Here is a 27051-nt window from a genome sequence, read left to right as displayed (position 1 = left end):
CCCTCTTTCAGGGGATCTTCCCAACCCAAATGGTGACACAGCCAAACAATCAAAAAGCCCTGTGATGTCTGAAAAAAATGAGGAAGTAGGATTCTTGGAAGATGATGATTTCAGCATGTGCCTGTCTCCTGACTTCTTTTCTGAAGAGACTCAAGAACAGACAGTAAACCCAGGCCCCTGAAGAGCACTGTAAATTATAAAGGCATGCCATGCACATCTCCTCATGGGAAGGCTGTACAACAGCTATCACACCATTCCCAGGGAAACTAGCCGGCACCACAGTCTCTTGTGACCCTCTAGCCCCTGCAACCACCCACTGTCCTCTAGAAATGTGAGGGGCTGGCAAAATAGCCCCACCCTGCCTGCAAAGCCATCCACAAAAAGCAGTCTCCGCACCCACCAAGACAGTCCAGCCTCCCAGAAAAGCTACCTGTAAATACATACTGACATAAGATGGATTTGGTGTGGAACTTAAACCCACATCCCTGCCTCATCATTGAGCCAGAAGCCACTGCCACAGCCAATACCATCAACTTCACTGCTACCACCTATCTCTTTAGCTAGTTCCCCTCCCCTCTGTAACACACACACATACACATAGACATGCACATGCAAAGATACAACCCATATAACACTGGCGTTGCGCACACACACACACACACACACACCCTATAAAACACTAGCAGTGCCCAGAACTCAGGCCTCTTTATCACCTCTATCTACACTCACATCCAAGTCTCCAAGCTTGATACTATCTGTACCTGATGACTTAAATCTACAGCTCCAGCTGATACCTCTCCCCGATAATAAATAAACCAATCAACCATTCAATTCAAGGAACGAGAAAAATGACAAAACCAAAGGAATATAGGAGGAATTAATCAGTGCAAAAGCATAAATCAACACATTAAGAAAAATAAAATAGAAACTGATAAAGACAACTGTGGGTTTTCAAAAAGATCAATACAAACATACCTTCAACAAACCTAAATAAAATTCAAGGGAAAAAAGGTCTCATAAGTACAGCATTTAAAGTAAGAAAGGAAATGTAGCTACATATATGATAGAAATTTTAAGGAGTAACCATTACTAAATGCAATGCATTATCCTGGAATGAATCCTGAAACAGAAAAAGGAAATTAGTAGGAAAACTGGTGAAATCAGAATGAAGTCTAGCATTTAGTTAAGAGTTATGTACCAATGTTCATTTCTTATTTATGACTAATGTACCATGGTAATATAAGGGGAACATTAGAAGAAACTGGGTCAAGGGTATACAGGAATTCTCTGTATTACCTTTGTAACTTTTATAAAAATCTAAAATCATTCCAAAATGAAACATTTAAAAATAGCTAGTTAAAATCTGTAGTGGGGGAAGAAAAGATACAATTCCAGAGGCACCAAACACTACATAATAATACCTTGAAATAGGGACTTTTCCAGTGGTCCAGTGGTTGGCAGTGTGCCTTGCAATGTCGGGGATGCGGGTTTGACCCCTGATCAGGGAACCAGGATGCCACACGCCACAGAACAACTAAGCCTGTGCACCACAACTACTGAGTCTGCGTGCTCTGGAGCTTGTATGTCACAACTAGAGAGTCCGTGTGCCACAACAAAAGATAGCCATGATACAACAAGACACGCCACAGCCAAATAAATATTTCTTAAAAACAACCTTGAAATAAAGTTAAGAACCACTATAAGGCCTGTATGAAATTTAAATAAATAAATAAAACTGTGCTAGAGAACATTAAAAAATAAAGAATAGTGGTGGCTGCCAGGGGCTAGAGAAGGAGGAGATGGGGAGTTACTGCTTAACATGCACCAAGTTTCAGTTTGAGAAGATGAAAACATTCTGGAGATGGATGGTGGTGGAGTTGTACAACAATGTGAGTGTACTTTAATGCCAATTAACTTTACACTAAAAAACTGTAATGTGGTAAATTTTGTGTTGTCTATTTTATTTTGATAAAGAAAGTATTGAATATACTGTACTCCTAGATAGAAGAGCTCAATATCATAACATGTCAATTTTTCCCAAAAGATAAATCTAAAATGTAATGTAATTATAATAAAATATCAAAATGATTGATTTTTTAAACTTGGTTCTAAAATTCATTTCATGGATTTATTTAGTAAATCCTGTTTTGACAGTCAAGAACCCATCAGAATAAAAAGTTGGAGCTAAGGCTCACATGTGTGTGTGCTCAATCACTAAGTCATGTCCAGCTCTTTATGACCTCATGGATGTAGCCCACTAGGTTCCTCTGTCCATGGAATTTCCTAGGCAAGAATACTGAAGTGGGTTGCCATTTCCTTCTCCAGGGCATCTTCCCGATCCAGGGATCGAACCCTCATCTCCTGCATTGGCAGGTGGATTCTTTACCTTTGAACCACCAGGGAAGCCCCTAAGTCTCAATCTTACACTGAAATAAATTTCAAATAGATAAATGATGCTTAAATATATAAAACAAAATCCTGAAGGTCCTAGAAGAAATCATAGGAGAAAATTTTTAAATAATCTCAAAGTGGGAAAAGGCCTTCTAGTGTGACACAAAATCCTTAACTCATTAATTTTGGTAAATCTAATGACATGAAAATTTAAATTTTCTTCACAACAAAAAGAGAAGCATGATAAAAAGACAAACAACAAACCAGGATAAAAATATTTGCAACCAACATCCCAGGAAAAATGCTAGCTTCCCTAAAGTACATGTATCAGAACTAGCGTTGTTTGGTTTCTAAAACCAAAGAGCTCCCAAATAGGTTTGGTAAATGCTGTGTACAATAATTACCATTTGAAGTTTTATATAATGTACATTTGTCCACTGAAGCTCTGCAGTCCTGTAGTAAAGCATTTCTTACCTTTATTAACACTAAACCTTTTTTTATGGACTATCTATTAAATGCTTGCAGAACATATTTTGGGAAATATTTATCTACTATATGTTCATCTAATAAATGTTTTTTACTATACTCAGGGAAATTCATAATTCTGTTATCACATTTATTAAAGAGATAATCATACATACCTATATCTTAAACATGTTTATAACTATTTGTGTAGATTACTTACTTGATTAAAAGCAAGTTTCAAAATTAGGACTTTATCAGAACTCCAGTTTCGCCCTTCACCACCACCAGGAAAGCTCTAATACTAACATTCAAAGGTCAGAGGTGGAGAAAACAAAACCCAATAACTTGGTTTCTTAAAGGCTACCTTTTATATTATACTTCAAAACTCAAAGTTACATTACTAAACAGAGTCTTTTAAAGTAGGTAAAATTTATTTAAGCAAACATTGAGGCAGAGAATAAGCTTCTTATAGACAATCATACTGAACTGCAAAATACATTACTGCATAAACAAAGTCAAAGTAAATTACTGTCAGACAGAACAACATTGTGTTTCAATTAAACAATCACATGCTTCAGTTAATATGTTCATACTCATTAACTCATTGGATCCTGACTACAAAACACTGGAAGGTAGTCAGGGGAGATCTTACTATTCCCACCTTACAAATTAAAAAACTGAAGTTTTGTTGATTTGCCCAAGAGCTAGTAATAGAAGGATTTAGCAGAAATCCAGGTCTACCTCTACAATGCATGTGTAGATAAATATCAACAAGTAGTGCTATAAAAACTGGAATTATTTATCATTCATTTGGACAAAACAGCATTTTAATTCAAGTATCATATATAAAAATACCTGAAGGTTATTCTCAAAGCAGGTCAAGGTGTGATTAAATTGGTTGAGGAAGTATACTGTGCTATTTGATAATTCTTCACTTTTGTTCGTTAAACAATCTGTCAAGAAACCAAAAAGGCATATTGATATAACTCAAGCAGTAATTATATACAGTCATTTATCTGTTAAGCTGTTACCTTCCGTTTTGCACTGTTGTAAACCTCTGTTCAAACAAGCATGAAGTGTCTTCACACGTTAAGAGAATTTTCCAAATACATGGCAGAAGGCAATGGCACCCCACTCCAGTACTCTTGCCTGGAAAATCCCATGGACGGAGGAGCCTGGTAGGTTGCAGTCCATGCTAAGGGTCGGACACGACTGAGCGACTTCACTTTCACTTTTCACTTTCATGCACTGGAGAAGGAAATGGCAACCCACTCCAGTGTTCTTGCCTGGAGAACCCCAGGGACAGGGGAGCCTGGTGGGCTGCCATCTATGGGGTCACACAGAGTTGGACACAACTGAAGTGACTTAGCAGTAGCAGCAGCCAAATACATGAAACTTACCCCTTTTAGTTTCTGAAATATTTTTGTTAACATCATAACCATTTTCATGAAAATCTTAATCACATACTCTCCTCTCTTTGTAAAAACAGTATTATCAAATAAAATTGAAATTGATTTTTGACAGTGCAAAGTCTTAATCATGAATATCAGTTATCAAACGCTGCCTTAATAGGAGTACTTCAGGCATAAGACCATTTATCTGCATTAATTTCAGCTAAATGTATATGCTTTTTGATCCTTTTCTGTGTTAAATTTAGTAGTTCTGGGTCTCTTCCATCTCCACTAGTAGGTCAGTTATTGCATCAAAGAGGGTAATTTTTAAAAATCTGCTCTTTCTAATCTATTATGAGTTGGGAGACCAGAGAAACAAACTGGTGATAATTTTGCATAAAATACTCACACAGGGATTTGCAAGTAACATCTGGAAACAAATACAATTGTTTCATAAGTTCCTAAAAATCTCACATAAATGATATTCCTCTGCAACTTGCTACTCTCACATCATATTCAGTTCAGTTCAGTTCAGTCGCTCAGTTGTGTCCAACTCTTTGCGACCCCATGAATCACAGCATGCCAGGCCTCCCTGTCCATCACCAACTCCCGGAGTTCACTCAGACTCATGTCCATCGAATCAGTGATCCCATCCAGCCATCTCATCCTCTGTCGTCCCCTTCTCCTCCTGCCGCAATCCCTCCCAGCATCAGAGTCTTTTCCAATGAGTCAACTCCTCGCATGAGGTGGCCAAAGTACTGGAGTTTCAGCTTTAGCGTCATTCCTTCCGAAGAAATCCCAGGTTTGATCTCCTTCAGAATGGATTGGTTGGATCTCCTTGCAATCCAAGGGACTCTCAAGAGTCTTCTCCAACACCACAGTTCAAAAGCATCAATGCTTCGGGGCTCAGTTTCTTCACAGTCCAATTCTCACATCCATACGTGACCACAGGGAAAACCATAGCCTTGACTATTCGGACCTTAGTCAGCAAGGTAATGTCTCTGCTTTTGAATATGCTATCTAGGTTGGTCATAACTTTTCTTCCAAGGAGTAAGCATCTTTTAATTTCATGGCTGCAATCACCATCTGCAGTGATTTTGGAGCCCCCCAAAATAAAGTCTGACACTGTTTCCACTGTTTCCCCATCTATTTCCCATGAAGTGATGGGACCAGATGTCATGATCTTCATTTTCTGAATTAGCTCAAATTAAATCCTTTGAATTATTTTATATGCATATACAAAGCACAATGTATTTATCTATTGCCCCTCCTTGGATGAACCTATTCCTTATCCTCAGTTTGTGCTCTAACTCCTTATCATCTCCCTGTGTTCTCAGATTACTCTCTGGGATCTAGGTTCAAGTGCCTGACATCACATCCTAGGACTCATGGTCAGCCATTTCAATCTCACTCTCCTAGAATCCTTGTTGTCTTTACGTTCCACATAACCACAAGAATTAATATTTTAAGCCTTCATTATCTTCCCAGGTGGCGCAGTGGTAAAGAATCTGCCTGCCAATACAGAAGCCTGGGTTGGGAAGATCCTCCGGAGTGAGAAATGACAACCCACTCCAGTATTCTTGCCTGGAAAATTCCATGGACAGAGGAGCCAGTGGGCTACAGTCCACGGGGTCACAAAGAGTCAGACACAACTGAGTGACTGAGTGCACACACAACTTTTCTCTATTCCCAACTGTAGTTGTAGAACGCTACTACAGAAAATTCTGAAGTTATAATGAGGGGACTCAATTCAAACTAATGTCAGAGTCACAAAACAATCCTTGTAGATGCCCTGCCAATTATTCCACAAGAGATATTAAAATATTTTCTATTCTCTAGTACTCAACCATACTCTTGTTCCTCTTCAAATCAACTGACAGCTGTACATTATACACACTCGGGCCATCTATTATTATCTTTCAACTGGGAGTGGAGAGACAGGATAGAAGGCTGTTGCAACTATCCAGGAGAAAAGTGGCAATGCAAACAAAAAGAAATCAATGGATAAGAGACAGACTGAATAAGTAGTGAAGAGTACTAGAATATGCCAACTCAAAATATGCCTTTTTGGCATATGGATTATTCTGAGCTAAAGGACTTTAAGAATCAATAGATGCAGGAAAAACTAAAAACAGGGTTCAAGTTTTTATTTTATAAATAAAACTTACACTTGTAAAGGAAATTTCCATTTGTAAAGATGTCTTCCTCTCCAGAGAAAGGAGAACTCATAACAACTAACTCTTCCCAATGGAGAAGGCTCTAACTTAAATCTACATAACAAATCTTACTAAGCAATCCTGTTTACCATACTTTGCTGGTCACTTCCCCATAACTTGCCTCCTACATCCAGAAGGCCAAAATCCCTTTCCTCAGATTAGCCTAAGATGATATATAAATCCAAATTCTAACCATCCCTTTGAGTTCCTCATCACTGGGTGCTCCCACGTGTACATGTGCAGTGCACATGTTAATAAACTTCTGTTTGTTTTTTTCTTGTTACTCCATCTTTGGCCAGTCTAATTAAAGAGTTCCAATCAAAGAACCTACAATGGGTAAAGGAAAGAAAAAATTTTCCCTCCCCTTGAGCAGAATTAGGATAAGACACACTAGGCAGTGTATTCACTATTACAAACAACAATCACTACAATGAAAGCTATGTTAACTGAGTAGTTGCTATGTTCCAAGTGCCATGCCTGTACTTTAAACACATTCACTCAATTCTTACAACAATCTTATAAGGAAAGGTGTGGTGGTGGTTTAGTTGCCAAGTCATGTCCAACTATTGCAACTCCATAGACTATAGCCTGCCAGGCTCCTCTGTCCATGGGATTTCTCAGGTGAGAACACCGCAGTGGGTTGCCATTTCTTTTTCCAGGGAATGTTCCCAAGTCAGGGATCAAACTCACATCGTTGCAGGCAGTCTCCTGCATTTCAGGTGGATTCTTTATCATTGAGCCACCAGGGAAGCCATGAGGCAAGAACTATTATTATTTCCACTTTTTAAATAAGGAACAGAGGCTGAGAGGAATTAAGGAAGTTGCCAAGGTCACGACTGATAAGTAAAAACCAGGAGTTGCTACTTAGTCTGATTCCTAAGCCTGCACTTTCAAACACCACAAACACAAAATATTCACATCTACATTCTAAACAATAAAAGTTTAATACGGGTAATTAATAAATACACGCCTCTACTCCTCCATCCACCACCCATAGATTTCCCCATAGATTTTTACACCATGCAGGGATTCAGGCAGTTGCTATCAACTGTTCAGTGCTGGCAACTGAGACAAAGCCTAAAACTGGTGAACAGGGCAACCAGTACATTAAGACTCCTTTATGCAAACTGGAAAAAGACATTGCCTTTGGGTAGTTTACAAAAGAGTGCTTCTGCCTCCAGAAGCTGAGTTGGAATCCCGCTCCATTAACCCGCTCACATGGGCCAATAGTGTAGGACCTGGTCTGTACCTGGGGCCCTGCGGATGAACTCTACAGTCTCTGCAGCTTTATCTTCTCACGTGTGTAAGTCCTGTTCTGATCGTTCACCTTATCATTTGAAAATCTGAGGGATCACTTCAAAAATCAGGAAACAGCCGGAGAAATAAGATGATATACTGAGGATCATACATCAAGTTAGTAAGTTATTAAAATACAAAATATACTTGTCAAGCTCTTAATTAAGTTTATCTCAATTATACCATGTTTTCTTTACTATTTAAAAATGTAACTCAATTGGCTTTCAAAAAGTTTATACACTAAATTCTTTAAAAAAATAACAACATAAGCCTCTCTTAATCCTGGTTTAACATCATCACAAAGTAGCCTTGAATCTTTTTACACATGAGGTAGAGTATATATAAATAAAAACAGTTGCAAATGTGCATAATATTAGTATATGGTCTAATAAGATTGAAGTGGTTTACAATTTTTGTAGTTGACATTTTGTAGGGAGGTAGAGGGAATAAAATTTCACCTACAACAATTATACATCTGTATATAGTGAGCCATGTCATGACAATGGACATGTATGATATCGGGGGTGGGTGTATACCCCTGTATTGCCATATAAAAGTAGTCTAAAGCATGAATATGAGAGCGCAATGGCAATTTCTCCTATATAAAATATATAACTGAAGTAATTTCTTTATAAAAAGGTAATTTATAGAATAATGAAAAACAAAAACAAAAGAAAAAATAATTTAAAAAAAGAAGCTTCTCTGAACAACAAAGAACTTATTTCCTCTTATTTTACTAACAGCCATTCCTTTTCATTTGAAATAATTTGAAAACTAAAAGCTAATATAGACTGGTCATCTTATTCAGTACTACATTAATGCACCACTATCAAAAATCTTTCAGTCATCATTAGTCATATTATTGCGGGGGACTGCCCGTGAAGGGTTAAGTCTTGGGAGCTGCTCAGTGTTATGCAGAGCCCTAGGACATGTTCCTAAGCTCCCTGTCCCGCCCCCCTGAAGAATTTATTACCCTTAAGGCTCCAGGATGTTTGGTTCTTGCAACATTTCATAGAAGATAGATTAGCTTATTGATAGAAGATAGATTATCTATTTGTGATGTACACAACAGTAAGGGTCTTGTGATTGTATTTGGAGATTAAGAACAATCTTGTGAATGTCAGAAGTCACGTACTTTATCCTATATATACTGCAGCACAATAAAGGAAGGCATCAGCCATTTTGGTCTGATCCTCTCAACCCCATCTTTTGTCTCTCTCTTATTTTTCTTAGCGGGGACGCTCCGTTCTCTCCCTGTGCAGGTGCGACTCTTGCTTGTGCTGGCCGCGGCATATTATAAAGCACAAAGGAGTTCAGTTACATAATGAGATTAAAAATGTCTTCATTATTAAAGATCTCTGACTTTCTGATCTAAAACAAAGGAACTCCAGTGAAATTCCTTTTATTCTTTTGCAAGAATTGGGAACATAAGGTTACAAGCAGTGTGAAGCTATATAGCTTAGAAATTAGTAAGTTAAGAAATATTAGTAATAATAAAGCTTCCTATAAGCACTATAAGTGAAGTGATCATTATGAATTTTCCTCATCTCAGATAATCAATGCAGCCTCATCAAGGACAGATTAGCATAGTTTCTAGCTCAGCGAGGGCTCAGGCATCAGCTCAAGAGGCATTCTTAAAGGTGTTAAGGGTTCAAGTTAAGACCTTACATAGAAACCTACTAAATATCATAACAGGAATTATGTATGCATCTTTAGATAAAAGAATTTGACATCTATTAGGAGTTTGTATAATGATCTCTGCTGTTTTTCAAAACTAGTTTTATAGAGAAAAACAGACACAATCACCAATTTCTGAAAAATAGGGTAAGCTTCAGAAAGTATAGCATTAAACTACAGCAACTTTTAACCTAAACAACATAGTTAAGCTTAATAAGTATGAAAATAGGATATCTAAGTTATAAGATATAAATGTGAGTCTAATGCTTAGTATGCTACCATTTGGCTAAAATATGGGAAAGATGGGTTCCAATTAACTGACTTTGGAGCATGGCCTCTAGGGCACGCAGGCTTCAGGAGTTGCGGTGCTCAGGCTTAGTTGCTCCGAGGCATGTGGCATCTTCCTGGACCAGGGATGGAACCTTGATGAACTATTAAGATTTATTATTGATGTTTAAAGAATCAAGACAAAAAGTGAAGAGTGGCAGAATACACTTATCTTACGGCAGAATAGGCTTATCTGCTGTAAGGATTATTTTGAGCTGAAGGCACTTGGAAAATAGCCAATGCAGTGATAAGCTTTCTATGAATTCCCGAAGACAGAGCTTCCAAAAGAAACTCATTGTCATAAATCTCTTCTCCAGGAGTTTCATCAACTAGGGAAGATTTTCTCCTATCAGGGGAAAGCAGACCAATCGAACAGAATGGGGAGTCCAGAAATAAATTCCTGCATATATAGTCAACTATGGGCTTCTACACATGGACATCACCAGATGGTCAACACCGAAATCAGATTGATTATATTCTTTGCAGCCAAAGATGGAGAAGCTCTATACAGTCAGCAAAAACAAGACAGGGAGCTGACTGTGGCTCAGATTATGAGCTCCTTATTGCCAAATTCAGACTTAAATTGAAGAAGGTGAAGAAAACCACTAGACCATTCAGGTGTGACCTAAATCAAATCCCTTATGATTATACAGTGGAAGTGAGAAATAGATTTAAGGGACTAGATCTGATAGAGTGCCTGATGCACTATGCACGGAGGTTCATGACACTGTACAGGAGACAGGGATCAAGACCATCCCCACGGAAAAGAAATGCAAAAAAGCAAAATGGCTGTCTAGAGAGGCCTTACAAATAGCTGTGAAAAGAAAAGAAATGAAAAGCAAAGGAGAAAAGGAAAGATATAAGCATCTGAACGCAGAGAGAATTCCAAAGAATAGCAAGAAGAGATAAGAAAGCCTTCCTTAGCGATCAATGAAAAGAAATAGAGGAAAACAATAGAATGGGAAAGACTAGAGTTCTCTTCAAGAAAATTAGAGACACCAAGGGAACATTTCATGCAAAGATGGGCTCAATAAAGGACAGAAATGGTATGGACCTAACAGAAGCAGAAGATATTAAGAAGGGGTGGCAAGAATACACAGAACTGTACAAAAAAGATCTTTATGACCCAGATAATCACAATGGTGTGATCACTCACCTAGAGCCAGACATCCTGGAATGTGAAGTCAAGTGGGTCTTAGAAAGCATCACCATGAACAAAGCTAGTGGAGGTGACAGAATTTCAGTTGAACTATTTCAAATCCTGAAAGATGATGCTGTGAAAAGTGCTGCACTCAATATGTCAGCAAATTTGGAAAACTCAGCAGTGGCCACAGGACTGGAAAAGGTCAGTTTTCATTCCAATCCCAAAGAAAGGCAATGCCAAGAATGCTCAAACTACCGCACAATTACATTCATCTCACATGATAGTAAAGTAATGCTCAAAACTCTCCAAGCCAGGCTTCAGCAGTACGTGAACCGTGAACTTCCAGATGTTCAAGCTGGTTTTAGAAAAGGCAGAGGAACCAGAGATCAAATTGCCAACATCTGCTGGATCATGGAAAAAGCAACAGAGTTCCAGGAAAACATCTACTTCTGCTTAATTGACTATGCCAAAGCCTTTGACTGTGTGGATCACAATAAACTGTGGAAAATTCTGAAAGAGATGGGAATACCAGACTACCTGACCTGCCTCTTGAGAAACCTATATGCAGGTCAGGAAGCAACAGTTAGAACTGGACATGGAACAACAGACTGGTTCCAAATAGGAAAAGGAGTTCATCAAGGCTGTATATTGTCACCCTGCTATTTAATTTATATGCAGAGTATATAAGTATAGGACAGGGAAGCAAAGCGTGCTGCAGTTCATGGGGTCGCAAAGAGACAGACATGACTTTATGACTGAACAAAAACAACAACGGAAGATTAACAATGCTGTTTTAGAATGGCACTCTCTTTTATTGAGTTTCTAGCCTTCCTTTCATCAAGTAATAATGGCAAAGACTAGGTACTAACCCAAGCTAGGTCAAATAGAAGGAAAGGTGAATTTTGGTGATGTATTAATTTTAAAAATATTCTTTTAAACAATATTTTAGCTTTTATACTTTTACATGTTTATATTTTTAATAGTTATTTTTAAAAACCGTAACACCCCCTTAAATTACCTTTAAAAGGTTTTTAAACTATATAATTATAGTTTTACATTTTCTTAGCATAGAAGACGAAAAAGGAATAGTCATTTTATATCAGAAGATACATGCCTACAAAATGGATCACATGTTGGTTTAAGTTTCAGTTAAAAGCAAGTTTTAAAAACTTACCAGTAATTTTTGTTCTTCCTTTGTAATTTTTTTCTTCCCATTTTATCTTTTAGATGCCAGACGGAATAGACTCCAGATTAGTTACCACTAAAGGTCTCTATTGCTGGCATCACTTATCAGCTCTATATTTGTAAATTTAATAACTAGATCTCCACACCAAGTTAACTGAGATAAAAGGGATCACAGCTTGTATTTAACAATTTTATACAAACTCTAAGAAAACTGACCAGTGTTTTGTGTTTAAATAAAAAGGCAAATGATCTAGATTTTTGAATATTTATATGGTGCTTTTTATGTATATACTGTAGGGGAGGAAAAGTAATTTTTCCTCTATCCTTCTAAGTTCTCAGCTGCTGCTGCTGCTGCTGTTGCCGCTAAGTCACGTTAGTTGTGTCCGACTCTGTGCAACCCCATAGACGGCAGCCCACCAGGCTCCGCTGTCCCTGGGATTCTCCTGGGACAAAAGAGATCTAACAAAAGTCAGATCAGTAGGAGAAAAACAAACTTGTTAACTTGTATATCTCACATATATATGGAAGATACAAAAGGAAATTGAGTAACTCAAAGAGGTAGTTTAGAATTTAGGCTTGAATATAATCTTCAGGTAAAAACAAAGAAAGATGCGTGTAGAGGAGGTCAGTGGTGAAGTGACCAGAAAAAGTAATGTAAGCAAGTACAAGGTTATGCAGGTTTATGTCCCTGCTTTCTCCATTTACAAGATTTTCTTGTGATTTAAAGTCATCGTTTTCTTCCTGGTGCAGAAATGGAGACACTCTTATAAACAGAGATTTCCTTTATAAATATAAATTTCTCAACAAAATGGTTATTTCTACTCTGTTTTCAGAGCTTCTCCCGTGTCTACTGTTTCTCAAAATAATAAGCTTGAAATAACCCTCACGCCAAAGAGGCTTATTTTGGGACAGCACATTTGGTCTTCTACAGTACAAAATGACAACATCCTAGGCAAACTTCTGATCAGACACAAATTCATTTAAAATTATAGTGTGACATGATTGCTTTCTTCCATTTTATTAAAAGAGTAAATATTCTTTGTATTTGTTCTTTTACCTACTTCTAAAGGCCAAAGATTTAAAACAAACAATGACTGAATAGGTAATAAACTGATTGTAAGTACAAGGTAAACAGAAACCCGGGGCTTCCCAGGTGGCACTAGTGGTAAAGATTCTGCTGCCAGTGCAGGAGACACAAGAAATGCGGGTTTGATCCCTAAGTCCACAAGATCGCCTGGAGAAGGGAATGGCACCCTGATTCGGTATTCTTGCCTGGTGGGCTACAGTCCATGGGGTACAGAGACACAGATACACACACACACACACACACACACACACACACACACACACAGACACACACACACAGAAGCCTATAGCGTCATTTATAAGAAAATTAAAGAGTGAGGATCTCATGACATCAGTGGTTTAATAGATCTGGTTGTTAAAGATGTGATTGTCTCAGAACCTGAAGCCTGATTCCTGATCATCGCTGAGGACGAACATTAGAAAATGTGCAATGACGACCCTGTATGCAAGACAGGGAAAGAGACACAGATGTGTATAATGGACTTTTGGACTCAGAGGGAGAGGGAGAGGGTGGGATGAATTGGGAGAATGACATTCTAACATGTATACTATCATGTAAGAATTGAATCGCCAGTCTATGTCTGATGCAGGATACAGCATGCTTGGAGCTGGTGCATGGGGATGACCCAGAGAGATGTTATGGGGAGGGAGGTGGGAGGGGGGTTCATGTTTGGGAACACATGTAAGAATTAAAGATTTTAAAATTAAAAAAAAAATAAATAAATAAATAAAAATAAATAAAAATAAAAATAAAAAATAAAAGTCATACAAGAGAAAAAAAAAAAAAAGAAAATGTGCAGCTTTACTGAAGGCTTTTTTTCACATTATCTACTTTTAATTTTATGTAGCACTGATAGAAAAAAAAGAATATTTTATATTTATATTTTTAGTAAGAGACTAGGTTTTCTATAATATCAAACACGTACACAGCATAAACATTAAACTTTGTAGGGCTAAAATGTATCTATATTTCTTAAAATGGAGACTGTGCAGTGAATTTATCAAATAGCACTTTAAAAACAAAATTAGGCCTTAACTCATGAATGTAGTCTTTTCTTAAAGGCTTTTGATTTTAGTTCCACACTCTTGATCTATAATTCCTTTATACTCTCTGAGCCTTCATTCTACCTCACAAGGCTTACTGTGAAGTTCAAATGAGCCAAGTGTTATGAAATTGAGAAATATTATTTAACTGCTGACTTATTACTCACTTTCTTTAGCTCATTTTTCCCTTTCTTCAAATTTCTTTTCTCACTACTTTGTAAGAAAACCCTATGTTGCTCAAGTAACAATGCCTTATTAAATTTTGGTGAAAATTAAAAGTTTTTTGAACAATTCTTTAAAGTATTCAGAAAATGTTCATAATATCTTTATTAAGCAGATTTCAGTGAACATAATTAGAAGTGTTTCCAGGTAATTTGGTAGAGATTATTCATTTCTAGGTAAGATAATTATTTTAGAATGAATGCCCAAGGGAAAACTGCTGAGTACAAATTTATAAAACTATTTTATTTCCATATAAAATACAGAATATAAACTACGATAAAATTTAAAATGTGAAACAACAAATGGAAGACAATTTTAACGGATGTATAATCTGGGAAAAGAAAATCTTTCTAATTACATCTATCATACAAATAATCACAGCAGACTTGGACAATCTGTCAAGTTTTTTTTAAATTTTATGTATTTTTGACTATATATTAAATTAACATGGTATATAATCCAAAGGATACAAATATAAGTAGAATGAAAACTAAGTCTTTCTTTCTTTCCTGCCCACCTAACTATATAATTCTCCAAAAGAAAGTCATACTTCTCTGCACCCTGCTTGGCCAAACATTTTGGGCAAATTAATTTTAATTAGGGAGTAAACATTTCATTTTTTCTTCGGAAGTTCAATCAAGGAATATTTTCAAGATAGGATGCCTCACAGAAAAACAAAAGCAAACAAAGGCACCCTAAGAATTTATTCTAAAGAGTTTTATATCTGCCATACTGAGTAAATATGCAACAAAATATTTTTTTTTCCTTTTTTAGAAAATAACTAGAGAAGAAAGGTTCTTTGAATTGGTAAATTCATTTCAAAATACCTTTTAAAGAAAAGATGCTTTACCTCTCACATATATAAATTAAGTAACATCAGGTCAAATTTTTAAAGAAATGGGAATATAAGACCACCTTACCTGTCTCCTGAGAAGCCTGTATGCAGGACAAGAAGCAACAGATAGAACTGGACATGGAACAACGGATGGCTTCAAAATCGGGAAAGGAGTACATCAAGGCTGTATATTGTTACCCTGCTTATTTAACTTGTATGCAGAGTATATAATGTGAAATTCTGGGATGACTCACAAACTGGAATCAAGATTTTTGGGAGAAATATTAACAGTCTCAGATATGCAGATGATACCACTTCAACTGCAGAAAGTGAAAAGGAACTAAAGAGTCTCTTGATGAAGGTGAAAGAAAAGAGTGAAAAAGTTGGCTTAAAACTCAACATTCAAAAAACTAAGATCATGGCATCCAGTCCTATCACTTCATAATAAATAGATGGGGAAAAAGTGGAAACACTATCAGATTTTATTTTCTTGGGCTCCAAAATCTTACAGACAGTGGCTGCAGCCATGAGATTAAAAGACACTTGCTCCTTGGCTATGACAAACCTAGACAGCATATTAAAAAGCAGAGACATCACTTTGCCAACCAAGGTCCATATAGTCAAAGCTATGGTTTTTCTAGTAGTCATGTACAAATGTAAGAGCTGGACTAGAAAGAAGGCTGAGGGCCAAAAAATTGATACTTTTGAACTGTGGTGCTGGAGAAGACTCTTGTGAGTCTCTTGGACAGCAAGGAGATCAAACCAGCTAATCTTAAAGGAAATCAACTCTGAACATTCATTGGAAGGACTGATGCTGAAGCTCCAATACTTTGGCCACCTGACACAAGGAGCCAACTAATTGGAAAAGACCCTGATGTTGGGAAACACTGAGGGCAAGAGGAGAAGGGGGTGACAGAGGATGAGATGGTTGGATGGCATCACTGACTCAATGAACATGAGTTGAGCAAACTCCGGGAAATGGTAAAGAACAGGGAAGTCTTGCATGCTGCAGTTCATGGGGTCACAAAGAGTCAGAGATGACTTAGCAACTGAACAACATCAGTCAAAAGAAGTGAACCCCAACATATACATTTATTCTAATGAACTGATTTAAAATTATTTGCAATTAACATATTTTTTACTTCAGTTGGTAAAGAATCTACCTACAATGCAGGAGACCCCAATTTGATTCCTGTGTCAGGAAGATCTGTTGGAGAAGGGATAGGCTACCCACTCCAGTGTTCTTGAGCTTCCCTTGTGGCTCAGCTGGAAAAGAATCTGCCTGCAATGCAGGAGACCTGGGTTTGATCCCTGGGTTGGGAAGATTCCCTGAAGAATTAAAAGTCTAGCCATTCCAGTATTCTGGCCTAGAGAATTCCATGGACTATATAGTCCATGGGGTTGCAAAGAGTTGGACACAACTGAGGGACTTTCACTTCACTCACTTCATCTATCAGTGGATTTTTGTGAAGGGCTTAGTAATACTTAAAAATAGCTCTTCTGTTTATGTTAAACAAACTGTTCAATCATATTTATACTAAAAAGTTTTACTCCAAAAAGTAAATATTTTGCCTTAAAAAAAAAAGTTAGCTGTCAGATAAGCCTCTGTTCAAATTACTAGAAAATCTGAATTAATAGAAACAAAATGAAAAGTGTTAATATCCAATATCCACGGTATACTACAAAGGAAAGAAACGGAGCAGGGAGTCTTTTTTCCATCTTCATATGAACTATAACAAAAAGACAAAGTCCTTAAAAAAGTTAAACTCCTTAATGACTTACAGGTACACAGATTTTTAATTCATCCTGTCCTATTTTTACAGACCATGCCCTACTTCACATTTTCTTTGCCTCTTGCCTAAACCATTGTAATAATTTCCTCACTGGTCTCTCCCTTCCAGTGGGGTTCCACAGGAAAAAAAAAAAAGGATTTTTACAGTTTAAAAACATTCAGAAAGTGCTAGGTTAAGTGATATTTGAAAAGTTTTTTTAACCTATAGTCCTCACTGACTTTAATATTCCATATGTATTGTAAGCTCCCAAGATACTATAGTATATGACCATTTCACAGTACTATGCTGATGCTCTAAGCAGGATGAAAAATGTTGGCAAAAGTGATAAACTACTATATAGGTCAAAGTCCTTTTCCAAGTTCATCTCCCACTGTGCTTCCAGCATCCTGTAATGTCTATTACTGTTTTATATCTCTGCGCCTTTGTTCAGGATGCCTCCCTATCTGCAGTGTCCTTCCTCTTGTCTCTACTTACTGAAATCATGTCCAGTCGTAAAGGTGTAGGATCAAAAGGTACCTCCTCCCGGAAGTCACTTCAAATTCTTGTCAATCTGATTTTTTTCAATTTCCCCAAGGACTCTATGATGTTTTTGTAGAATTTATTGTCACCACCCACTCCAGTACTCTTGCCTGGAGAATCCCAGGGACGGGGGAGCCTGGTGAGCTGCCATCTATGGGGTCGCACAGAGTCGGACACGACTGAAGCAACCTAGCAGCAGCAGCAGTAGGTTATATTGTAACTCTAACCTTCTTCTTCACTAAATTATAAGGTATGGAAAACAAGAATTTCCTAATACATAGTTGGTTTTCAAAACACTTATGAATTGAAATAATAACTTTAATGTTTCCAAAGAATGCCTGAAAATAAATCTCATTTCATTATACAAATACATATAAGCCCACAAACCTGGTGGAACTGATGTTACCACCTCCCCCTACCACCATTTGACAGATTATTATAAACATAATTATTAAGCAGTTAACATTCTGTGAACAGTAACTATATGCCAGGTACTGACCTAAGAGCTGTATGCAATTTATTTCATTTAATCTTCAAAACTATCAGGTAAAGTAGGTTCCAATATTACCATGAATTTCCAGGTGAAGAAACTGAAGCTCCAAGAGGCAAAATTATATGCCCAAGGTCTGACAGTAGTAGGTTAAGTTAGAATAAGTCACAGAGCTTAGAACAAAATTCAGATCTGATTGCAAAGCTCACTGTTAACTGCTACACTTTGTTGCCTTTCAGTATTTGCCCAAGATGTTCTCACTAATAAACCATGCTAATTGCAATTCATTTAAACTTAGTAATAAAGAGTATTCAAAATTCTCAGATTTCAAAATTCACTAAAGTAAAATCTGACATCTATAATATTGAAATACAACTTCAAAAATGAAAGTGAGTTACTTACTTGCACAATTTGCCTTCTGCCATGTGGAATTAAAAAACTCAGACAGAATCACAACTATTTGCATTCTATCTGCCATTAAAAGGCTTCTGGCACAACTATGACTCTCTGAAGAATTCTGTAACCAAACAAAAGAAAAAAATACAATCTGAGTATTCTTAGACTTCCCAAACAACCACCTGAGGCCCAAAAAAACCTTATAAAAATAATTCATATTTATTATAAGCTTTTGGGGGCTTCCCAGGTGGCTCAGTGGTAAAGAATCTCCCTGTCAAAGCAGGAGACGCAGGTTTGATCCCTGAGTCGGGAAGATATCCTGGAGGAGGAAATGGCAACCCACTCCAGCATTCTTGCCTGGAAAATTCCATGGACAGAGGAGCCTGGCGGGCTATAGTCCATGGGGGTCACAAACAGTCTGACACAACTAAGCAATGGAGCACATATGCATAATAAGCATTTAATACTTTGTTATAATCAAGTAATGACATCATTAATAATAACTGTAATAAAACAATAGCAGCTAACATTTATTGGTACCAGGTTCACTTGCAAGGGAAGAAAATCTTTGCTTCTTAAATAAGTATTTGCTTCTATGGTACCATTTCAACTACTTAGGCCCACATATAATATTAATATACTTCTTATGAACAGGAAAATATTCTAGAAAGCTGTTCACCAAAATGTAGCAGTAGCTATCTCTGAATAATGGAAATAGAGAGGTTTTCATTTTCTTTTTTGCCTCTTTTACATGGCCTGAATTTTTCTACAATGAACATATATTATTTACGCATTTTTAAAAATCTGGTGGGTAAATGATGACAAAACATTGTTTCATCTTCTGGGTAGTTTTGGCTCAAAATCTTAAAATCCACAAGAATGGATTTACACTATGTAAACAATAAATTCAAGTTCCTGAATTACTAGGTCCTTATCTATTTCTTATCTATTTCCTTTCCTTTTCGCCACAAGCAAAGTTAAGTCTTGCTGACCCTTCATCCTTTTAAACTTATTTAACTTCTATTACTTACCAGGCATTATAAATATCCTGGAGTTTTGGGGATAAGTTTTCCCTGATGGTCCAGAGGTTAAGAATCTGCTTTGCAATGCAGTTCAATCCCTAATCGGGGAACTAAGACCCTACATGCCTGTGGGCTGCTACTGAAGCCTGCATGCTCTGGAGCCTACAAGATACAACTAGAGAGTCCATTTACTGCAACAAAAGATCTTGCATACTGCAACTAAGACCCAACATAGCCAAATAAATAAATATTTTTTTTAAAAAAAGAATCCTGGTGTATTGAGGGTACAAAGAGTGATAGGGCATGCCATTAACAGTGGGCCTTCAAGAACCTCCCCAGAGACATACAGATAAGGAATTAGTGTGATGAACAATAAATGAGAGAGTGTGCTAGCTCTAGAAAAGAACTGATCAGCCATGTGGGGTTAGAAAAGAGGGAAGTGGGGCTTAACAGCAGAACTCTTGCTTTAAAATATCTCTGAAGATCATTTTGGGGTGATTACCCATTCTGTGGCTTAGTTTTGTTAACACATTAAAAGATGCAACCAACTGGATGGTTGCCTTTAAACTAGTGACTCGAACAAAATGTGTTAAAAGCCCCTTTCCTGGAATTGCTTTCAGAGCAATATCAGCTATAGAAGAAAATTTCAGGAAAGAAAATGAAACAATATTTTGTGATAATTTACCCACCAGATTAAAATAGAGTGTGGCCTAAAGAGTCAGACAAACCTGAATTACTAGCTGGCAATCTCGGAAAGCTGAGGTAAACTCTGTGAGGCCCAGTTTCATAACCATTGAGTTCTACAGGTACTGTATTAAATGAAATAGCATAGATGAATCACTTGGCACACTGTCTGGCACCCAGGAACTAACTGATATTTGCTATTTCACCTAGCTACCTGTTGCCAACAAAAGTGCTCTAGGTGGGTGTAGCTGGCTAAGTGTAACCTGTTACTTAAGAAGGAATTGGATGTAAGTGGATGATTGGCTATTTTAAAAGTCAATACAGAATAACCTGTATGAGTGGTCAGTGTGTGGAATAGTTCAGTTGAGGAAGACATCAATGTGGTTGGGAGAAATGAGGAGAGTTCATGGAGGCAGAGTTCATGGAGTTCAAGGAAGAAGCAGGAAGCCCAATACTAAGAAAGGCGCAATATAGTGGTTAGGACTCCACACTCAAACCCAGATTCAATCCCAGTTGAGGAACTAAGATCCCACATGACGCATGTGGGCTAAGTTGCTTGCCGTGTCCAACTCTGTGCGATCCCTGAACTGTAGCTCACCAGGCTACTCTGTCCGTGGGATTCTCCAGGCAAGAATACTGGAGTGGGTTGCCCTTCCCAGGGGGTCTTCCCAACCCAGGAATCAAACCTGCATCTCTTATGTCTCCTGCATTGGCAGGTGGGTTCTTTACCACTAGCGGCACCTGGGAAGCCCAAGGAAAAGGTTTTAAACGGAGTAAATAAAATGATCAAGGGGTGAAAGAAGGAATGACTATGTGGTATTCAAGGAGTATCCAGGAGGCCAAAGGAAGGTACCACTATGAAAGCAGAGGTAGTAGAGGGAAAAGGGAAACTTTTTCAGATGTTTGAGGAAGAAGGCCTGTAAAACAGAGTTTGGAGAGCATGGGTTTAGGTCACAATATGTATGGTGAGGCAGGAGACTAATTAGACCATTTCCATAGTTCATATATGATGAGAAGATGGTGGCAACCATGAGAAGAGAAGGGAAATGATGAATAACCCTAATGATGATGATGTACTTTTGAATACCTAGTGGTTCTAAATGCCCTAAATGTATAGCTCATTAAATCCTCGTAAAAACTCCATGAAATAGACAGATCATCCTTCTGGATTCAACCCAGCCACCTTCATTGCACGGGACTCATGACCTGGCACCTGCCCACTTTTTCAGGCTCAAATCACTAGTCTCCTCCTGGCTCACAGTGCTTTGAGTTCTTTCTAGCACTTAAACACACCAGACTCTCGGAGTCTTCACACCTGCTACTTTTTTTATGTATATATTCTCCCCATTCTCCCACCCTCTCAAATTTTAGGTGTCTTTAACTATTCACCACTTCTATCTATTCCTAGCCTGAGTCCTGATCAGCACTCTTGTTACATGCTTTGGTGGCATCTGGGATTTTTTTCTTTGCAACACTTATATCACACCTGAACTAAATAATTACAATGATATTTAATATGTTTCCTCTATCAGACTATAAGCTCTTCTCATTCACAGCTACATCCCTAGTAAGTACAACTACCCTGCACATCGTAAGTATTCAAGAATTCTTCTGAATGAATAAGAACCAGTGCTGGAGAAGGAAATGGCAACCCACTCCAGTATTCTTGCCTGGGAAATCCCATGGACAGAGGAGCCTGGTGGGCCACAGTCTACGGGGTGGAAACAGTCAGACATGACTTAGCAACTAAACCACAAAGAAACAGTGCATTCTGATCTTTAATGAAAGACAGACATATTATGTCATGTTGTGTTCCAATCTCCTCCTTCTATTCCTAAGAATTTGTAAATCTACACTAAAATTATGTTGAACACTTCCAGATACATATCCTCAATTACTAGCACCTTCATAAATATATACGCATATCTATATGTCTATCTGGGCTTCCCAGGTGGCACTAGTGGTAAAGAATCTGCCTGCCAATGCAGTTGACACAGGAGACGTGGGTTTGATCCCTGGGCCGAGTAGATTCACTCAAAGAGGAAATGGCAACCCACTCCAGTATTTTTGCCTGGAGAACCCCATGGACAGAGGAACCTGACAGACTATAGTCTTTAGGGTTGCAAAGAGTCGGATACAACTGAAGTGACTTAGCATGCAAACATATGTCTATCTATTTGCCTATATAAATTTTAAATGAACCAAGTAGAATAAGATAGAGATTAGCAATTCAGAATGGGGGGAGGAGAGGCAAAGCATCTTGGCAACCACTCTGATGATGGTGAACAGCTCAATGAAACTATATTCCTATCAGTTTAAACTAAAAGAAGAAAGTATGATTCAAGTAAGAAGGAATCCATTAATTCCATTATTCAGGTTTCACAAATCACTGTATTCTTTATCTTGAGATAGTAAAACTATATGGAGTTCTTGACCCATTTATTCCAAGAGGAAGTGACTAGAAAATAGAATTCTCTTCAGATAACTCTGGAGAAGGCAATGACACCCCACTCCAGTACTCTTGCCTGGAAAAGCCCATGGACAGAGAAGCCTGGTAGGCTGCAGTCCATAGGGTCGCTAAGAGTCGGACACAACTGAGCGACTTCACTTTCACTTTTCACTTTCATGCATTGGAGAAGGAAATGGCAACCCACTCCAGTATTCTTGCCTGGAGAATCCCAGGGACAGAGGAGCCTGGTGGGCTGCCGTCTATGGGGTCGCACAGAGTTGGACACGACTGAAGCGACTTAGTAGCAGCAGTAGCAGCAAACTCTATTACAGATAAATGAATCAGTTTGCTGCACCACAGAAATAGCGTGTTAATTTCTACCATTGATTCTTTTTCTCTTTACACTCTCCTCCTCTCTCAATCAATCCATGGACATGGATTCACACTAAAGAGTTGAGAAAGAATGTTTTGATAAAATTCTACTTATAGGTTTTCTCTGATAAGCACCCCCCCCCACTTGCTCTCTTCTCTCCTTTAATTCAGCATCTTCACTCTATTGTTCGAAAATCCTATTGTACAATTTGTAATATTCAAATGGATGGCTTTTTCCTTTTGAAATTTTTCTCAATATAGATTAATTTTATTTCCCTAACTACACTGATAATTTTAAGTTTGAAGCCTGGACTATCCCCTCCTTTTCCTTCAGTACCCTTTTACCTGTTCAGTATTTAATAGCATGTACTTGCTAATTAAACTGATTTAAATGAAAGACTTGAGTACTATGTGAGTCAAAGAAAATACATTATTCTCCAGAAACAACTCCCTGCCACACACACACAAAGGACAATTAATCATTTTAAGTTCACTCCTAAGAAATTCATACATATTTTTCCATACGTTCATTACTACACATAATAGCTCAATTCCCACACCCATATGAAAAAGCCTACTACACCCATGAAATATCCCTAGAACTTCAGCAATCATGCTTTTGAGCTATGGCATCCAGCTCTACTGAGGAAAGGGGTGGATGAGTTGGGAGAGGAAATATAAATTGGGGAAAGGGTCTTTCTGCCTCATTCTCTCTTTCCTCTGATCCTTTCACACAACAGTGAGGCAAGCCAGATGTGCAGGTCACAGTTCATGCTACCCCTACATTGCCATCGGCAGTGGGGAATTCATGTGAAGATTCATACACAAATTAGGCCATAATTGGCCCACAGAAGCCCATAACACTGTACCACCAGTGTTTGGGGTAATTTTTTAACTTCATCTTAATTCCACAGAAACTACACAAATGAGAAAAGTATTTGCTGCCTCAAGAGCCAAGCAGTGCAACACGGTTCACAGTCATTCTGATCACAGAACAACTAACTCACTTACTGCTTAAATCAGTTATGATGCCGTACATATCCTGCTATAATGATAGCAAGGGACAAGTCTTGGGTGCTTTACTTTAAAATAATGGGGTATACACACACACACACACATATGTATCCCTGGCTATACCCAATAGAAGGATGCACGAAAATATTGCATGTAAGCCTAAAGTTCCTTGAAAACTTACTCTTTAGAGAAAGACTGAGCACAGAATTTAATTAATGCAAATAAATTCCCTATTTATATAAAAATGCATATTCATGTCAAGTAATATCAGGCTGACAAAGTAGGGGATGCAATGTCTAAATATGTCTAAATTCTAATAATTCCAACCACATTTTCATGAGACTTTTTCTCAGTACAAGAGGAACTTTCCACTCCATAATCCCAATTTCATTCCTCATGTTGTTCCTTTAAAACGCATATCCAGCCCATACCTCATGACTCCCACCAGCCTTGACACTAATCCTTTCCTACGCCAAGCCCTGTAAGGTACTTAGGAACAGGGACATGCCTCTGTGTCTTTCTTTTAATGAAATGCCTCAGAGCACGTACCACATGACCAGAAGAGCTGAGTACCAAGACATGAGAGCAGCTTTACCATTTTGTAAAATTTTAGTTCCCATTGACTGAAAACTATCACTATGCACCAGTTTTTTTTCTTTTATAAGACACTTATTTCCTTGCTAGGCTGTGCTGGGTCTTACTTGTAGCATGTAGGATCTTTTAATTGTGGCATGTGGGATCCTATTTCCTAAGCAGCGATCAAACTTGGGACCTCTGCACTGGAAGCTTTAAGTCTTAGCCATTGGACCACCAGGGAAGTCCCTGTGCCTGTTTTCTAAGAGTTCCTTTTATCTCCATCTTACACAGGAGAAAAGAGGCACAGAGAATATAACTTGCTCAGAGTACACCTCTAATAAGCAAAGAAGAACTGGCCTCCTGGCCAAATGCCTCCAGACTGTATTAATGGCTAAAATGAACTCTCATGCATTATCTCTTTTTATTCTTTTAACAGTCACATCTAGCAGCAGTTTTTCTCCATTTTACAAAGGAGGAAACTAAGACTCCAAGATAATTAATCTGAGGTCAAACTTCTAGAAAGTGGTGAATCTGAAACGGTCTGGCTACAAAGTTCAAGTTCCTCATCACCACCACACTGCAGTTTCTCCACTTCACCTGGGGTTTCAGGAAAGAGTCCTTCCTGGGAACTGCAAGTGGAGAAGGGAAGAAGCTGTGGCACAGTTGGGGCAAAGGGGTGAAGGAACAGAAGAAAAGGCAGGGTTGGGGTGCAGAAGCCCAAAGAAAACTAGTCATACCCATCTGCAAGTATGCACCGAAAGAGGCCCAACAGCAGCCGTGGAGGCAAAAATACAAACCCCAAGCCCTATACCACCACCCACTCTTCTGATGCCCCTAACTCCACTGCCCCAATCCAACCTCGCTTTCTCACAGATGGGGAAACTGGGGAGTTCCCCCCCGACCCCCCCGCGAGTTAACTATCATTACATCCTTCTCCCTTCCCAACAATCCACACCAGAGGTCCCGGGTGTGCTCTTCTACCCACCCCCACGGCTCGGCTGATGTTGTCCATCTTGTTGGCGACCTGTTGGAAGAGTGGGTAGCAGGTCTGACAGAGGCGCACCGGCCGGGCGCCGCGCACTAGACACCCGGTCAGCTCTGCACTGCTGTTGGCGAAGTCAAGCAGCAGCTCCCGGCACTCTGGATCCAGATCCGGCAAATCTGGGGGTAGTGACAGTGGCCCCATCCTTCCGCCCTGCAGCAGGGCCAGGGACAAGTCTTCCACCTCCAGCAACTGCTCCTCCGACAGGAGGTCGTGGAGGACCCTGTGGGGGCTGCTGCCCACGGAGAAGGTGCCCAGAGCCAGCCCCGACCACAGCAGCACCACCAACAGCAGCCGCAGCAGCAGCAACGATGACCTCCGCGGCTCGACGCTCCGGTTCGGGTCCATCGCAGGGTTCCACAACCCGCAAGGCGCAGACTGCCTCCTGTTCACTGCCAGTCGGGGCTGCGGATAGCAGCCGCTTCCGGCTTCCTCAGGCGCAGGCCGCTAGCAGGGTCACGAGGTGCGCGCGTCACGGCCCCGCCCCCGGCGCGCGGCTCTCCGCCCCATTGGCAGCCGAGAGCCGCTCGCGCCGCGGGCTTGCGCGCGTGCGGGAGCGCGCACACACGGGCGGCGTCGCGCTCCCAGCCGGTGACAAGCGCCTGACTGAGGGTCGCGCGAGACCCGGGCGGCGTCCGGCTGTGGAACACCGAGCCGAGGCTCGCCCGCGCTGTGAATACAGGCGTCGGCCGCTTTGAACAGTTAAATCTTAGGAGTCTTGCCCTCAGTTGCCCATCGCCTTGGGCGTTTGCTGAGTCCTGCAAGTCTGAGGAGTTATGTACCACAGAAATACTGACGGCCTCCGCCGTGGGAATTAACGAGTGAGTTGCTGAGGGAGCCTGCTGGCAGGTGCCTTTGCAGGTTTCTTTTTATTTGATGTTTCTTAGTATAATTTTTCCCCTCAAAATATTTGGAAAGAGTAATAACGTCTCTTGGTTGTTTTTGATTGTGGAGCCTAGTGGCTTACAAACTTGTTCTTGTTTTTTAACTCTGAACTGTGTCAGCGCAGTTTCCGAGGTGATGGAAAGATTCTACGTCTGCGCTAATACGGTAGCCACTAGCCTGCTTGTGACTGTTGAGCCCTCGTACTGTAGCGACCGCGACCCGGGAACTGAATTTTTAACCGTACTGAATTTGAATGTGAATAGCCCTGTCTGGCGAGCGGTGCCATGTTGGACAGCGCCCGTCTACGTTTTCTCACTGTGTAGCCTGGTCCTGGGCTGGCTACTGTCCCTGTTTCCTTGCTACTGAAGGGGTCCCTGGGGTGCAGCACAAACCTGTATCCAGTGCAAAAAGCTGGAAAATCCTGACCAAACCGCTCAATTCCTCTCCAGTTTCTGGCAAGCCCGAGGCAATCTTTGGGGACACTCTGAAAAGTGTCTTGATACCACTACTGGGCTCTGTAAAGAATTTAG

At 39.3% G+C, this 27051-nt stretch overlaps 1 protein-coding gene across 2 annotated transcripts in view; it reads right to left on the bottom strand.

Moving 5' to 3' along the window:
* The window catches only part of OSTM1 (osteopetrosis associated transmembrane protein 1), a 41021-nt gene extending 14941 nt beyond the window's left edge, over window positions 1–26080 (bottom strand). Inside the window, exons 1-3 of one of the 2 annotated variants that reach the window (XM_005684598.3) lie at window positions 25580–26080; window positions 18484–18598; window positions 3712–3809 (exon numbers count right to left, since the gene is read on the bottom strand). In XM_005684598.3, the coding sequence (XP_005684655.2) occupies window positions 3712–3809; window positions 18484–18598; window positions 25580–25984 (618 nt within the window). In that variant the 5' untranslated portion in view covers window positions 25985–26080. The remainder of the gene's footprint in view (window positions 1–3711; window positions 3810–18483; window positions 18599–25579) is intronic. The other variant, XM_018053099.1, reaches the window with a different exon arrangement.

Source organism: Capra hircus, chromosome 9 (assembly GCF_001704415.2).
Source record: "Capra hircus breed San Clemente chromosome 9, ASM170441v1, whole genome shotgun sequence".
Taxonomy (NCBI): domain Eukaryota; kingdom Metazoa; phylum Chordata; class Mammalia; order Artiodactyla; family Bovidae; genus Capra; species Capra hircus.
Note: the sequence above shows the minus strand (reverse complement) of the source record. Positions and strands in the feature narration are given on the sequence as shown.